We start from the raw sequence: 16,510 nt of genomic DNA, 5'->3' as shown, positions 1-16,510 counted from the left end.
GGTTTTTTCATAATCTTTTATCTTTTTTCAAGAAAATAAAATGTCAGTATTCTTGTTAAATGTCCTAGTCTCTCTTAAGAGTAAGGTAAGAATGAACGCAAGAGGCATAGCCTCACATGACAGTCTTTGAACAGACCTCTAACCCCGCTGGCTCCTGTCCAGCTGGGCTGTCAGAGTCACAGAGTAAGCAATGGAGCATGTGTAAAGAAGAAAGTTTTAAGAGGTATTTTCCTCTCCTCTCCACAACAGAGTCCTGCAGACTGGGATGTTTGCTGTTGCACTCAGCCAGTGTTTCGTTTCCCCTATCTGCTCCTCAAAATGATCTCCTCTATATATACATGGGATGTAAACCCTCTCATAAACCTGCAAGAGTTAAGACCTTCTCAGGATTCCATGTCCACACGTGAGTGCTCTCTAAGGGCCACTGACAAGTTCTCCAAACCCAAGACTTACTTTAATCCCTGACTTCCTAATACCAGGCTGCAGTATCTACACTGTCATTCTGGAAGACAGTGGGTTTGATTACAGACTCAAACTTCCATGGAAGAAGTCCCAGCCTCACATTCAGGATTATTTTGTGGCAAAGAAGCCCCCTAGAACAGCAGAATTCCTGTACTGGTCAGCAACTACCTGGAAATAGTTTTTTCCAAAAGTATGCCACCCCACCCCCAAATGCAGGATCACAGAATCGTCTAGGTTGGAAAAGACCTTGGAGATCATCTAGTCCAACCATTAACCTAAAACTGACCATTCTCAAAAATGCAGTAGTACTTCTGCTGATAACAGCATTTAATATGCTATTTTGAAGCCCCAAGTGCTATCAAGTTGCACCTGCACTAGTTTCAGGTCTGAGTCACAAACAACATCTGCATTATTGTTCAAAAAGATTAAAGAATCACATGACAGAAACCATAAACTTCAAAGATCACCAAAAAGGCTGACTACCACAAAAACAATTAGGAAACCTAAATAAAGCTTTTTGGACCTAGTCCAGGGGGCCTGAACTGAAAGTTGCTTATGAAAACAGCACAACCAAGGTAGAGTAGCGTGTTGGCAAAAGCACCATCTAAAGGACTAACACCGACTCAATCAGACACACCATGGAACATACAAAACCACCTTTTCCCTGACCAGTCTTTCTTGGTTGTAATCACATGACTGGTATGGAAAACCTATAAGGTGTGTTTTTCAAATGTTAGGATGAAGTTAAGATTTTCATTTAGTCTAAACTCATGTATTTTGCCAGTGTGAGATTTTTTGTAAGAGAACTAAGTTCTAAAAATCACTCAAGAGAAAAGTTAGTCCCTAAACTCTACAGCTCTCACATTCACCACTACCCTCTGTTAGAATCATGGCGTTACTTACCTGAAGGGAATGATAAGACTGGATGGAAGGAAGAGTCCAGCTCTTGCACATAATCTAGTATTTTAGATTCTGCACTGTACTCACTACTGCTCAGGGCGGACGCTGGCACCATACATGGTAACTGAGTTTTATACGGAAAGGAGGCATCTCTAGATGGCAAAGTCTGCAAGGATACACAGAAACAAAGATTAAACTTCTCCTTTATTGAATTCCTTCAAATTAGACCAGAAAGAAAACAAAATTTCAGTGAGTAACACTCTTCAATACAGGAATGGGAAAAGCATTCCTGCAAGCTTCAGAAAGTCAAAATAAGATTTGCGTCCACTTACTATGGACTATAGTGCACAGTACAAAGAATACAAACCCCTCCTTCAATTAGGGCCAGGAAACAGCTGTCAAAGTTTCCAGAGAAAATGTAACTGTTTCCAATCATTATTTTGATATATCCTATGACAAACACACCTTAAAATTCCATTGCAGCACAACAGGCATGATACAGATGCACAAACGAAACTAACACTACCAAATACAGGGATCTCCTCCTTTTATCCCCTCAGTCTTAGTAAGATTTTTAGTACTCATACCTCTAGACAGTTTGAGCTCATACACTTTAATGCAAGACACAATATTAAACATTTTGAGCACGCCGTGTACTTACACAAAGCAAGAGGGCAAAGTCCTTCCCGTGTTATAATTTAAAAATCAGATAAGCAACACAAACAAAAGAAGATACACAGCAATAAATATGGAGAGGGATGCATTGAGGATTGATAAATAGGTAGTAAGAGAAATTACTAGAAAGAGGAGAGCTGCAAAGAAAGATTAATTTAGCTGCTTATTCGCAAGGCTTGTACAGAAGGTGAAATGATGGATTGTACAGAACTGGTAGGTGTGAGGAAGCAGGACACTAAGGCAAAAGGCAGGGTGAAAATGGGCAGGAATAAGCAGCAGAGTGCAGGCAATATACTGAGCTCTGAAAGACAGAAGGAAATAATTGAACGTGATACTACAGGGCAGCAATCAACAGTAGTCTGTGCTGCAGAGTAAGCTACAAAAGCACTGCAGGGAAATAGTGTTGCTTATGTTACTTTCAGCCTTACTGGATACTAGCGGTAGTAACCCCAAAGGTACCAACGTTTCTAAAGACTTCCATAGGTCTTTGATACTTTGCCAAATGCTGCAGATCCTGCAGATGAGAAGGGAGGGAAGGGGGCACTGGGGTACTTTAAGGGTCTCTGCCTAACACTGTGCAAACAAGCCACATTTATCATCTCCTGGAAAAGCATTTCAATGTAAAAAACTGTAAGAATGAATATAAAAGTGGTTGTCTTGATTTCCTTATGGCTTTTTATGGAATGAAAGGAAAACATCTAGCAGTTGCATTAGAGACAAGATGCTCAAACGAACATTACTTGTATTTTCAGTACTTCTGCTTTCCGAATCCAAGAAATCCTTCAGCTGCTTCCTCCTGCCTGAAATATTCCAGGCTGTATTCTAGCAGTGCCACTCATCTGTTAGCGATGCAGTGATTATATCCACCACGTCGAATCCCCCTCCACTTACTGAAATCAGTCCTTCTGTCAGGTGGCGTCAGTATTCACAACCCACACTAACTCAGAAAATATGCCATTAATAAGTTTCCCTTTCCATCTCTTCCCTTCAATCAACAAATTCCCTACGCAGAAACTACTAAATCAGGTAAGCATGTTATGGTGCTGGGGCAGAGGAGACCCTGTAGTGGTGGTGGTGCTCTTGTATTTCTTTTTTTTTTTTTTTTTTTCCACAGGAAAACATTAACAGTCCTAAATCCACCTTGATCTCCATACACAGGTGTATGCACGAATACTTTCAACTTAATTTGGAAAGAATTCTTTTCTAGGCCAGGACTCCTTCAAATCAATGTTTTGTTATTTTCCTATAACAGACATATGGGACTCTTCATCTGTTAAACTTTAAACATCCATAAAGTGCTGGCAGAACTGGGGCCTGTGTTTGGAAACACTAGAGGAATAAATGCTAAAGCGAATTTAATGTTTCCCGTTATATGGACCATTAAACTAAAGCTTAAGAGCTTTTAGGTAGTTGCTCTACCTTCGATGCAATAAGGGCTCACTTTTCAAGAATGCACAAAAGCGTATTTCCTCTTGATAACTGGTTTTTATAAACTAGTTTAACTGAATCTCTACTACATAAGATGTGACTGCACCCCTTCTGCTTGCTTTTTTTTTTTTTACAGAAATAAATCCACATTACAGTAAATGATAAATCTCTCATTCTTTAAAAAGAAATCCACAAACACAAATCAGTAAAATTACCTAGAAAATATATGGATAAGACCAACGCATACTGACATCTAGTCCTTTAGTGCTGACTCACTTTTTCTTGCTTTAATTCACTTCAGTCCCAAACACATTTAGAGCATAGCTTAAAGCTAAGCCTGCTCAAAACCATGCATACATGGTCAGATAACCTCCACAGTCTCATCTATTTTGAAACAATATTAAAATCCACCTGCCAGCATCAGTAAATGCAAAACTCTTTTCCTCATCTTGCCTGTGGTGGGAGTTATAAAACCTTATGTCTGAATTCGTGCTTTATTTCCTTGAATGCTCTAGCATCAACACCGAAATAATTAAATCTTTCATTAAGTCAGTTCATAATTCAAAAGAAAAGAAGGACTTATATAGAAGCAAGAGTAATTTTATTTACATGCCTGTGAAGTTACTAGAAAAAAACCTAAAAAATCTGGCAGTGTCTGTGCTCCTAGCTACCAGATCTGGTTTAAATTTCTGATGGAGTAGTTTTCCACTGGAAAATGCTGAATTAGTGAAATCATGATGTTTGTCAGGAATGTCGATTTAATCAACTCTTGATGAAAAAATTTCTGAAGCCCTTCATTCTGGAATGACAGTGTGTTGCTCAGACAAAGAAAGTGCTTCAACCTTATTGAAACAGAACTGAAGAATTGTTTATTAGAAAACTAAACTCTCCCCCCTTCCAATATAGAACACAATCTACAACCCAACTGGCTTTTACAGCAGTTAATTATTGATTTTATAACACAACAACAAAAAAATCTACCAAAACCCAACTGGAAAAAGCCCCACAAATATATCCATTCAGCCACAGCACTGACAAGTAGTTTCATGAAACCCATGGCATGCAGCTTTTAGAAGACAGGCCTCTACAGCGAGCCTGACCACAATGCCAACCCTTCAGAAAGCAAGAGATTACTGAACTCTTATCCATTTTTCCCCTGCTATATTATACCTCGTACATCTCCTGAAACATTTTTCCTCATTGCTGAAATACAAAACCTCATGCTTCCTGAGCTCAAGTAGATATGAAGAATAACATTACATTAAATTGATTCTATTAAGGAAAAGAAAACACACTGTATTTAAGAGGAAATCAGAAGTGTGCAAGCTTTAAATCTTTATCTAAAATAGCCGTTCTGTTTTAAACTTCGTAAGGAATGGTGTCACCAACAGAATGTAATTTTCTAGAGTATTATGAATTTTAATCTCGGAATTTTTTTTCCCTTAGTACTGTTTTACAGGGTCACAGAAAACATAGTGAGCAATTTAGTCTGATATTCAAAACAATTCTTGTATTTTCTTCTGATAAACTGATGCACTAGACAAAGGACGAGTGGCTCACGCCTCTTCTAGAAGGGTCAGAAGGCTGAACATTACCGGCCAACCATCCTTCTGCAGAGAAAAAAGTTTGAGTCTATGAAGCGTGCCATAATTGAAAAGAAAAATGTTTTGTGCTCCCAGTTAAAAATTCTGAAGTGAATACTCATTTCATGGTTTCAGCTACTGATCACTAAAACTCCTACCATTTTTGGAAACATGCCTAAGTGTAACAGTACAGAGAGCCACAGTTCAATTACTGGATTCATACACATTGGTGTAAGTTAATTAAGTTAGCTCAAATACACTCTGCTGAATACCTGTCAGGTCTGCTTCTGATTACTCTTGTAAGCCAAAAAAGGCAAGGAAGAAGCATTTATTCTCCCTACACACACACGCACTCTCAGAACTTTTCAGCAATATCAGAGAAGGGCTATCTCCCTCAATATTAAAAACTGTTAAATGAGTAGCCAACTAAATTGCAGAGATTTAATTATGGGATCCAAGAGAACCACCATGTGGGTGGCTGATGACTTGTCTTTGAACACCAAACACACTGCTAACTTTTAATTCTCCAGAAGCTCTAGGTACAGCTCAAATCAACAGAGCACCACGTTACCTGCTTCCTTCTTTGCTTTAGCATCGGCCTTAAAGGCCAGCCCGCTTCTCTGCGGCCTCCCTCTTCTGCACACATTGATCTGCTCTGAGAGAGCTATGTCCCTCTGCCAGAACACAGTTAAATGAAATGTCTTATTTCACAAGCTAAACATCAGGGGCACCCGATGCAGGACTTCACTGCAGAGTGCTTTTGGGAAACATACAATACATGGATAGTGACAGGTTCATGTGAAACCCCAAAGACCTTCTCTCTTATCAACAGGTAGTGGGGGAGAAGGTGGGCAAAGCATCTAAGACATCCCTACATGGGAAGGTGTGTAACAGATGGTGCTGATGACACCTACTCCACGACAGACTCTTTCTTCCAGATGCAGTTTCTATATATGTCAAACAGACAGAACTTTCCCACGCACTTGCCTGAAATCTATACACAGGTCAGGAACAGCGAATCAAGCTGCTCTGGGATGTCAACAAATTTGTCTGCCTCTGGCCTCTCTGAAGCTGTCGATAAGGATAAAGTGGCAGATCCTGTGGCAGAGACCAGTTTTTCCAGGAACAGAACTGAGACTTTCATAGAACACTAACGACAACTTACTCAGCATCTGGCTCGTCTCAAGTTCAGATTTTTGGTCAGTGTCACAAAAGGAGCAGTAGCTTCTACCGTTCTCAGAGACCACCCACCTCTCATAAGGAGAGTTTAGTTTCTTTAATCCTGTTATAAACCAATGGGATGGACTTTCACCTGCTCTGTGGGAAGTGTATGCTGTCCTCAACATCCTGAAACAAAGACCTTTTGTTCAACTAGCAAATCAATTGAAAAAAATCAAGGTTAGTTCTTAATGTTTGACCAGTTAAACCAAAAGCAGGAAAGACATGTTAATCCACAGGGATATCTTTTCAAAAATGTCATGTAGAAATTAAGAGTAGATGTGATCAGTAAAACACTACAGAAATGTCATAATAAGCTAAAGATGCAGGACTCTGAAAAGCACACCAGGTTTTTCATTCTGGGAAAAAGAATTCGCAGCCTGACTGGCTTGCCATGAACCTCACAAAGGATGGATTTAGTTCCACTGGCAGTATCACAGTATCACAAAGCTAAAGGTGTTCTCCTTTCCTTCCTCCCCAGTAGACAACAGTCTTGTCACACATTCAGAATAGCTAAATGTGTAGGAGTATTTCTTTTTTTCCCAATCAGATTTTGTTGATTTCAACTAATAGAAAACCTTCTTTTTTAACTTCCAGTGTTAAAATAGTAATTTTATCAACTATTATTTTCACTTGCAAGATTGGTAAACCATAACCACAGGATTCTCCTCCCCAGACCAGGAGACTGACATATCCACGGAGGTACTACACCATGTTCACTGAAGCAGGATGCATACTCTTCTTGAAACCAGTTTGCAGCAGACTTGGCAACACAACAACATTCCCCGTATTCATGGCTTTTTAAAAGTCAGCAATGCCAGTAAACTATGCAGAAGCAGGTGGCAGAGCCAATATCTAGGGATACAAAGGAGGGGGATGACAACCAGTAGATTCCTTCCAATGCAACTATGGGGAAATGACTACTCCACTGTGTGAAAGGCAAAACTTCTAGCTGGCTACTGAATAATATGATTGATAGTTACTGCTGTAAACAGTGCTGCTTCTTTAAACATACAGACCAAGGGAGCTAAAGAAAGCAGTAGTTGGTAACAGCCACAAAGAATTCACCTGTATCTCCTTAAATGCAAATAAACCACAACACAGGATAATATGGTAGAGGAAATGGGATTGTATTGTAGGAAGCAGGTGCTAAAATATTCGTCTCCAGACAAACATTTCACCTGGCAGAGTACAACTTGCACATTATAGGCAATATTATGATTAAGCACCTTGTTTGCACACACAACCTTCTACCTGTCCCTTACTCTCCTTTCCTGCTAGCTACAGACCACTTGCAGACAGCAGATATTTAGCAAGTACTGCTAGGCTCTGCATGCTGGATATAATGCAAATTGTATAAGTATATATACATATATACTTATATATACAATCTTCCCTAAAAACTGATAAGTAACAAGACTTGGTGAAAGGCCTGTATGTATTTATCAAGTGGCAAATACAAAAAGTATCATTGGCCCTAAGCATGCACTGGGAACTCAGCAGGACACAAAAATCACAGAATCATTGAATATGAGGTTGGAAGGGACCTCAAGGATCATCTGGTCCAAAAATCACAGAACCGGCATGAGAACTAGATTAAAATACGAAACCCAAACCCTAGAATTTAAATACTTTTTTCCTGTCTGTTTCAGAGCCTTCTCTTCTGGAGAAGCACTCACATTTTTTTTCCCTTTTTTTTTTTTTTAAACCACTAAACAAAAGCAGATATTCTTCTGCTCTCACTTAACTCCTGTTTGAGACTAAAGAGAAAAAATGTGGCAATACTCAACTGCAAGAGCTGGCAACATTATACCAACTGTTTGCTTGTGGTATCTAAAATGTAAACTTTTGCACCTCAATTCAGCTTTCAGGGTGTTGGCACCTCTGCAAATTTGAATTCTGGTTTTCTTCACGTGCCTCAGTCCACAAACCCAACTCTTCCTCCAGCAGGTGGGAAATACAAATACAATGAGAATTTTCAGATTAAAAAAACCCACCGTGCTCTATAACCCAGCAAAGAAACGGATAGGACCAAAATTGATAGTACTCAGAACTCACTGCTCTTACCTTTATTGATAGCTGTATAAAGTTTTCATAGATTAAAACACTATCTAGGCTCAATGACATCTCTTGGTGAAGAACAACTTGAAAAAACGAAAGTGGAACTAATGTCATTCGTCAGGATGTTAAATGAGAAACTAACAAAGTGTACCGGCAAAACAAATTCCTTGTTATTAAAAAAACCCTGCAGAAAGCCACACAGATAAAATACTAGAAAAGAAAACATCAGGGCATGTTAGCTAAGCAAAGATCTCTCTGAGAGTTTCTGACTGGTAACAACACTTGTCTGCTTTTAAACGAACCTAACAGAACTTTTGGTATCTCACAGATAATTCAGTTCCTTCAAGTTTAGGCAAAAAATAGCCAGAGATGGAGATACTCTATGTCCTCACTACAGGAAAAGCATTTGCAGAAGCACCCAGGCATTAGACTTTGGAGAATCTGGGTGAGGGGGAAGCAGTTATAAATGCAACAACCACTGGGAAATGATTCAGTTGGAGCTCATGTCTTCAAGTCCTGACACTGATCTACTACTTACAGACTTTCTTGGTTTTAATGTCTTGATACTCTTGGCCACCTTTCTTAGTGTTAAAACTACACTACATGCATTTTATAGGAGGAGACAATGACCCAAGGGTGGTTTGACTGGCCAGCTGTAAGAACACAAATGAGTGGCAGATCCAGCATTTTGAACGAAGCACTTTCAGACTTCCAACCCCTGCCTGCAAGCACGTGGCCTCCTACTAGACCATGCCTGCAGTTTACTCCTTTGTGCCATCCTGCATGTAAATTTTAATCCTCGTTCAAAAATCACACTGAAGAAATGCACCACTACCATCATGTCCTCTAGACTGAAGCACAGACTGCAATCCCAGGGTTTACTGTGCATGTGGATTATTCTTAGTGGCTTGTGCACTGACTCACAACCAAGAAATGGCCCAAGCTCTTACCAAGCTATTTAGATAATGAAAGAAGAAAGGTACAAACCAGATTCCATGGCCAAAAGATGACTCATAGATCATCTGTGGTACTTAGTCATTCTGAATTAGGGGACAAGAGGATTTGGCCCCAAAGGATGTTTCAGGTTCCTGAGGATACTGTATGGTGACAGATAAACCATCACCCTGCATCCGGTTTTATTTATTCTCACTGCAGTCTAACTATCTTGTAGATCTGGCAGGTCTTCTAGAGTTTCATAGATTTCTATGTTTTCTTTTACTCTGTGTAAGCATTATTTAAATACTAGAGCAGGGGAAGGTGTAGTCCTCTTCAGAAAAGACATACAGCAAAGTAAAGGACAACAGGCACTGGGAGGCTACTAGGTCACTAAATACTCAAACTTTTGACAGCATTGTAAATGTATGTGGCATGGCAGCAGATAAGAGAAAAAATGTGGCTGTCTTCCCAGTGACCTTATGAACTGACAGATGGGATAGCAGTTCACAGTTTCATACTTTGCTTTTCCTAACATGGATGTTGGGGGCGGGGGGGGAAGCTTCCCAAACAAATCCAAATAGATGTGAAGGACAACACTCTAAATGCCATTCAATGCACCAGTCATCCCAAAAAACCCAAATTCCTTAAAGCTATCCCAGCATTTCTTAATCTCCTACAAGTGGGAAGTCTGCATTTTGCTGTGATTTTTCTGGTCAGAATTCTTCAGTCGTCTTGCTCAGACTACTCTGCAGAGCAGCATCAGCTATCAGCACTGCCAGGCGCTCGCTCGCCGGCTGTTTGAACCAGGCACCGTGAGGAAGCTGGCGCAGGAGCTGCGATGTTCAGAAGATTCAGTCTTCTCCTCAGACTTTGGCAAGCTGGTCTCTGTTAACTCCACATCTGCTTCAGGGAGGTGGCAGCAAGTTTTCCCTAGCTCCAGCTTGCTCTCAGGCCAATGATCTTAAAGAAATAGGGGTCCTCACAGACCATGGTACCAGGGGCTATATAAATATGTTAAACTTGAAGAAATATGGGAGAAGCACTTGCTAGAGATGACACATTAATATTACATTAAAAATCCAACTATTTTCCTTGCTGCTAAGAAGCAATTCCTTTTTCTATGAAAGGCCAGAGGAAATTTGCTGGATTACTACTGGGAATATAAATGCATTTTCAAAGAAAACTCAGTATCAGTCCCAGAGGCCATTCCCCATTTTGCATCCTTACCCTTAGACATCTGCCTAATCTAGCAGTCAGCCTGGGCTGATAGTCAGTGTTCTTCCATTACAAGCTGAGCAATCTCATCAACAGCTGGGTAACCAAGTGTAGCAAGTGCAGCACTAAGAAAGTGACAGGGCCTCTTAGACTAAGATTTCTTGAATGAAACTATACACTAATGATGGCTCTTAATTCAAAGACTCGATACCCATTTAGGTTTGATAGTCAGAATGTGCTGGAAATGTCCAGTCCAATTTTATCACTTATCTCCCCAGCAGGATCCCTGATACTCTGTTTTTAACCAACACTGTGTAAGAGGCTTTGTTCACTGCTTTACCTTAATTTTTAAAACTGTAATTGAGTTTGGCACTTGTATGAAGTCTGAAGCTGACAGCTTGATTGCTGCCACCACCCCTTATTCTCTCCAGGAACACGAGCAGAATCTATCTGTAGCCCATGACGCAGTTCTCCACACTGCCTCTCGGTTAACTTCCTCATGGAGGGGACATTAGAAAGCAGAGTCTAAACACAGGTTTTGAGCCGAGAGCTGCAGTAAGCATGGAGAGCATTCCCTTCGGGGGGTTTTACCACATTGTCTTTGGACCATCTCTGCACTTTCGGTACAGAGACACTGGAGCTGGGCTAGTATATGGTAACCCAACACTAGAAGTGTCAATAGCATGGAGCAGACACGCAGTTGCACCAGCTCCAATATTTGAAGCCTTAATTAGTACCTTAAAAATGCACTTTTTGATTGCAGTCTACAATCCTACAAGTCAGGGTAAACTACTGAGCATGCAAAGCAGCCTAGCTCTATTGGTGGTTGAAGATAAAAACATAAAACTCTGCTTTGAACTCCTGCTGCCGGGCTGCAGAAACGAAGTTTTTGTTCACAAGCTTCTACTGTTATTCTGTGAACTGCACTAACTCTGGCCTAGTTTTCAGAAGATGGAGACATAGGCAGCTCTTGTAGAAATATGAGATACTTAAGCCTACAAGACGCAGGCTTTCAGAAGAGCCTGTTGTTTGAAAGTTGCATCTGGAGTGGAAACCCCTCATGTTTAAGCAGAAGGAAGGGGAAGTCCTGGGGTCTCTTGCTGAGGAGCAATCTCCACAGCTGCAAGAACCACTTGTGGTATTGGAGGTATCAGTCAGGGAGCAAAGCCTCCAACCTCTTTAACAGGACATGAATGGGACTGAATGGGAAACAAGGAAGTCCAAGTCAACAACAGTCTCCTCAGTTAATGCAAGGAAGATGAAAAGCCTACGTGTCTAGGAGGTAGAGCTCTCAAACTCTAACCCTCCACCCCCATCCCCCCCTGTCAAACCCTCCAGGCAGCCTGCCAAGTCTTTAAGCCCCACTGCCAGGAAGCAGGGAAGTCAAGCTAATAAGAAACTGGACAGTTTTTCAATAAAATATCTTGCTAAAACTAGGACACTTCTGCAGTTTTGCAGAGGATGCTGAATCAGCACACACAGAGAATATCCTTGCAGAGGATATTTCTTCTCAGACCACTGGTACACTTACTAAATCCTAGCCGGTTAGCTGAGGAGACATGGAGATTTCTCTCAATAATTTTAACAGGCAAAGTAAAATCAAGAAATTAAAACCGTTTGGGATTAACACTGCTCTAAAGAATGATTTCATACTGTCTCTGCTCCCAAATTAGACTGCTGCTTTAAACACCACAGCTAAACTCATTATATATTCTTACCAGCAATATGCTATTAATATCAGACGTGAACAGATATGCCTTACCCTGCACAGCAGACAATGTTTTTTTTCCCCATTTTAAAATATTAATTCCTTTGTAATGCGGAAAATTTTAAGAGTTTTAAAGCATTCATAAAGTGTCATGAAAAAGGCAATATAACTAATCAGGAACAGCAAAAACGGAAACAAGATTAAGATATTGCAATTAAATTTCCTAGAAAATAATGTGCCACCAGCTGTGTAAACTTTCTTGTAGCTTAAACAAATAATCTGAAAACAAGCAGGCAGCTGATTTGCACTGTAGCATGTTTCCTCAGCAATCAAGCCTCCCAAGTCAGCTCTCCAGTTGTCTCTCGGACTGTACAAAGGCTTTAGAGATAGCCATGCAAGAAACTGATTTGATAAGCAGGATTCTGAGCAATCTTTAATTTTTATGTTTAACTCATTAACTCTGAGCTCCTGCTGACACATCTAGTACTCCTGCCACATATATTCTATGCTCCCTGAATATAACAAATAACCAGCCCAGCATGCACTATTCTTCTGACATACCAGACAAGACACATGCAGACTCTAGCAGCTGGACTCAGTTTTGTCTCCTGAAGAGAGAGGCGAGGGCCTACCTGCTGATTCCAGTAACAGGCACCGTGCATTCTGTAGAGTTTCCTCTTCTGGAAACTATGAAGTGGCCTTGTTCGGGCAGATGTGCTCACATTAGCCACAGAGAGAGATCTTAGTCTTGTCCTGTCTCTTCTTCTTTTCTTGATGTGCTGATGATCAAGCAACCACCTGCTCGAAGATACCTCTCTGTTGTCTGAAGCTCTGCAATTTCACGATTAATGGGGGGAGGAAATACAGAAAGTTAAATATGGTCCATGTGCACGGGCCAAGATTTAATATGCTGATTAGCATTAGCTATCTAATTCTAAGAGTATTTTATAAACACTGAAATGTTTTAGCTGACTGTTTCAGGAAATCGTGTATTTGGCTTTGTTTGGTTGTTGATTAATTCTATGTTAGGTCACGAAAGGAAGCTTATCGTTCTTGTTCAACTTTCTGCTCACAGAAACAAATGTCAAAATGAAGTTACGCCCTTGAGCATATAATGGGTTTTGGTTTTCCCCAATTCAAGAACTCTCTAACACTTCTAACATCTAGGAGTTTTAGTTACAAATTAACATTTTCCTACAAACGTACATTCCATTCAAGACGCAGTCATGCTAACAATAAAAGAGACGTAGAGCCCTGCTGTAATACTTGAGATCTTCTAGTTTTCCTCAAGAACTTAAGTAAATCTTTACAAACCAGTGTCCATTCAGCATAGGGGTTGCAACTCAGTGTGAAGCATTTGTATCAAAATTAGGAACTCTGCACACTTAGTTTAAGCAACACAAGGCCCTTAAACTTCACTTCCATCGACATGTCAATAGAGCTCTCCAATAGAGCCCAAGCCCAGCCTGGGGGAAGCTCTTGAGGAGGAGGGAAAGCCTAGCCTGTTTGTCTGTCTTTAAGACCTAGAAGCTGGTTAGACCCAGATGGTTTGGAAGAATGCAAGCTCGGCTCCAGCCTCGATGGAGGCCTCTACATGAACGCGTGGAAAGCTCCATTTTAACGTCAGATCTCACTCTTACCTGCATTTTCCCAAGTCTATCCTTTCAAATCTCCCTCAGTGTTACAGCATCATCCCTCAATACCTCACCTACACGCACACTTGCTGTATTTACATCCTTAGTAATACAGTATGCAATCATAAAAAGTTAGGTGACAACACAGGGCCAAGAGCAGTAGAAAACTCTATACGTATCTGTGTAACAACCAATCTAGAGTCTGTCTGCTCACCAGAACGGGAAACGCAACAAGGTAAGAGTTCAAAACACCCTCCCATTTGGGTGGGAACGACTCAATGGGAAGCATTGGTATCCTGATTTTGTTGCTGTAGCAACATCTGCCTGCAAAGCTGAAGGCTTGCTGCAAAAAGCACTCAACTGTGCCTTTACTTTTACAATACTGAAGACCTTGATTGTAACTCTAAACTGCCTGAGAAGTGCAAGTATAAGAGATATTTTGGCCTCTGTTCATAACAGGCCATCTATCAGCACAAATTATTTATCTGGCATGTCACAGTCTTATTAGTAAAGTTATAAGACAATAAAACATGAAAATTAATTTATTACGAGGCCATTTATCAATCTTTTTTGACAAGCAGTATTCTTCTAACAGTATATTTTTATTAGATAGAAGCGCTTGTTATGAAAGTGTGATTAAACACCATCCCATGCTGTGCTGGTGTGGTAATAAGGCTTTACAGGCTTGAATTTGAACTGTCCTTCTGACATATCAGAGCAATCCTAACAAGCAACAAAGAGCCAAGGAAAAAAATGTGCTAATTAAAAGAGGGATGGTACAAAGAATTTAAAGTATTAGTAAGTGCCAAGAAAAAGCCCCAAATACTGAAGCATGACATCCTTAACACTAGTGCTGCATTTTTAAGGCTTAAGAAAGAAATACACTGCTTAAAGTCCATGCAAAAGATTTTCTCAAATACTTTCTCCAAATTCTCAAAAACATTTTCTCTGTCATTATCCGCCTTGAAGTCAGATGGTGGCAAGCCCAACTCTTAGACTTCCACATACCTCCGTCTTGCATGAAAGACAAATTGGACAGGTAAATTAGAACAAAAAGCTCCTCAGCCCGGCTCCTCAACTTCTGGGATTCCTGCCTTAGTTCTGACGGTCTGCCCAGGTCTTTGATAATCTCCTCAGTCTCTGCCAGCTGCTCTATTTACCCTTCTGTGCCTTGCAGGAACGCATGGCTCCATTTTCAGATGAAGCAGAGATCTCAGCTCTGTGGCTTGGAGCTCCAGTACACAGCAGAATGGTTTCCCTGCCACTTGTGTAAATAGGCTTCCCAGTCAAGGTCCGAGTTATCCATTTATTTGATCTTAGTTTGGGCAGTTTTCAGAATGTGATTCTACAGAAGAGCAAAATGGACCATTGCCAGATGTAAAATTCATTAATTTGCTGAAACACTCCTTTCAAAGCTCATAGGTTGGCCGTTCTTGCTCTATAGCCTAGCTAAAGAGCAGAGACCTTACTCACGGACACCCAGATGCACAGCCAGCCATCAGACAGGCACTATTTGTACTGAAGTAAGGAACTTTTTCATTTCTCCCCCCTCATAAGAAAGTGGTTATCACTAGCTTAAGGAACTGCTTCTATGAACATTTACCTTCATATAATGCATCTGGCTAATCTTGGCATCTAGATTCAACTGAGCAAAGAAAAGCTACATAGAAAAGGAAGCCACTAATAAATTTAGACCTTGGCAAATGGCAATTCAAGGTTACCCACATTTAATCAACCAGGAACCATACATGCACCACCACTTCCACTGGGAATAGCCCAAGTAACCAACCATACTGCAACCCCATGATTACCAACCTCAAAGCATCTCATGCTTAGACCTACTTTAAACATGGACTATTATATCTTTCCCATCGGGAGCCTACAACTCATTTCAAGAATTTACTGAAGTAAAAATCACTATCATCCTCTTTTTTTTTTTTTCTCTTCAAATACAAAAAAATCACCTTACTTTCCATTTGATTTTGATTCTACTTTCTGAAGTACTTCGTACAGAGTGAGCTCTAGAAAAAGTGAGGGGAGAAGCAGCCAAGAAATTAAGTTAACTGTAGTACGTAACTGTCTCAATTAATTGCACAGAAAACTACTACTACAACAACAAAATACCACAAAAAACTGAAAACACACTCAAAAAACCTAGTAGGAGGTAGTGAACTTCCTTGCAGAATTCTCATAACCACTCTGTATCATGCTTAATTACCATCTTTAATGACAGAATTTATTTTGAGATTTCAAAACACTTCACAAGTGAAAAATTATTTAACTGATTTTTAAGATAATGTCTAGAAAGCTCTCAAGTCTCTCAGATTTCCTTCCAACACCTAACTCACCAACTACAGTTTAGAGTTACAGCACTGAGAAAATCAACTCATTCATATGTCATGAGTAGAAAAGAAGCAGCCTTAGGGAGAGTGGTCTGTGAGCAAACAACTGTGTCACTCATAAAATGGAAAAAAGACTGATTTTGGACAGTGCCAGATAAATCAGAACACAAGTGGCTTGAAGTTACATCATTAGATCATGAAGTCAACTTCATACATTCCTAAAAACATTTTTAAAAGCAGGAACCCTTCCTTGTCTGTTTCCTGGAAAAGTCAGAGATTCAAGACACAGTCTTCTAACAGCCTAAATTACTCTCTTCTTCCACATACCCATCTCTATTAGTAACTCCT

The 16,510-nt window shown here is 40.2% G+C and overlaps 1 protein-coding gene across 9 annotated transcripts in view; it reads right to left on the bottom strand.

Annotated features, from left to right (window-relative positions):
- Positions 1–16,510, bottom strand: part of KANSL1L (KAT8 regulatory NSL complex subunit 1 like) — a 66,787-nt gene that overhangs the window by 18,379 nt on the left and 31,898 nt on the right. For all 9 annotated transcript variants that reach the window (XR_012629412.1, XM_074872609.1, XM_074872602.1 and 6 more), the window contains 2 exons: positions 12,819–13,017; positions 1,366–1,528 (listed from right to left, as the gene is read on the bottom strand). Coding sequence is in view for 8 of the 9 variants with exons in the window: in XM_074872609.1 (XP_074728710.1) it covers positions 1,366–1,528; positions 12,819–13,017 (362 nt within the window). In the remaining variant the exon portion in view is untranslated. The remainder of the gene's footprint in view (positions 1–1,365; positions 1,529–12,818; positions 13,018–16,510) is intronic.

The sequence above is a fragment of the Strix uralensis genome, chromosome 6 (genome assembly GCF_047716275.1).
Source record: "Strix uralensis isolate ZFMK-TIS-50842 chromosome 6, bStrUra1, whole genome shotgun sequence".
In the NCBI taxonomy this organism is placed as follows: domain Eukaryota; kingdom Metazoa; phylum Chordata; class Aves; order Strigiformes; family Strigidae; genus Strix; species Strix uralensis.
This window is presented reverse-complemented; position numbering and strand designations above follow the sequence as displayed.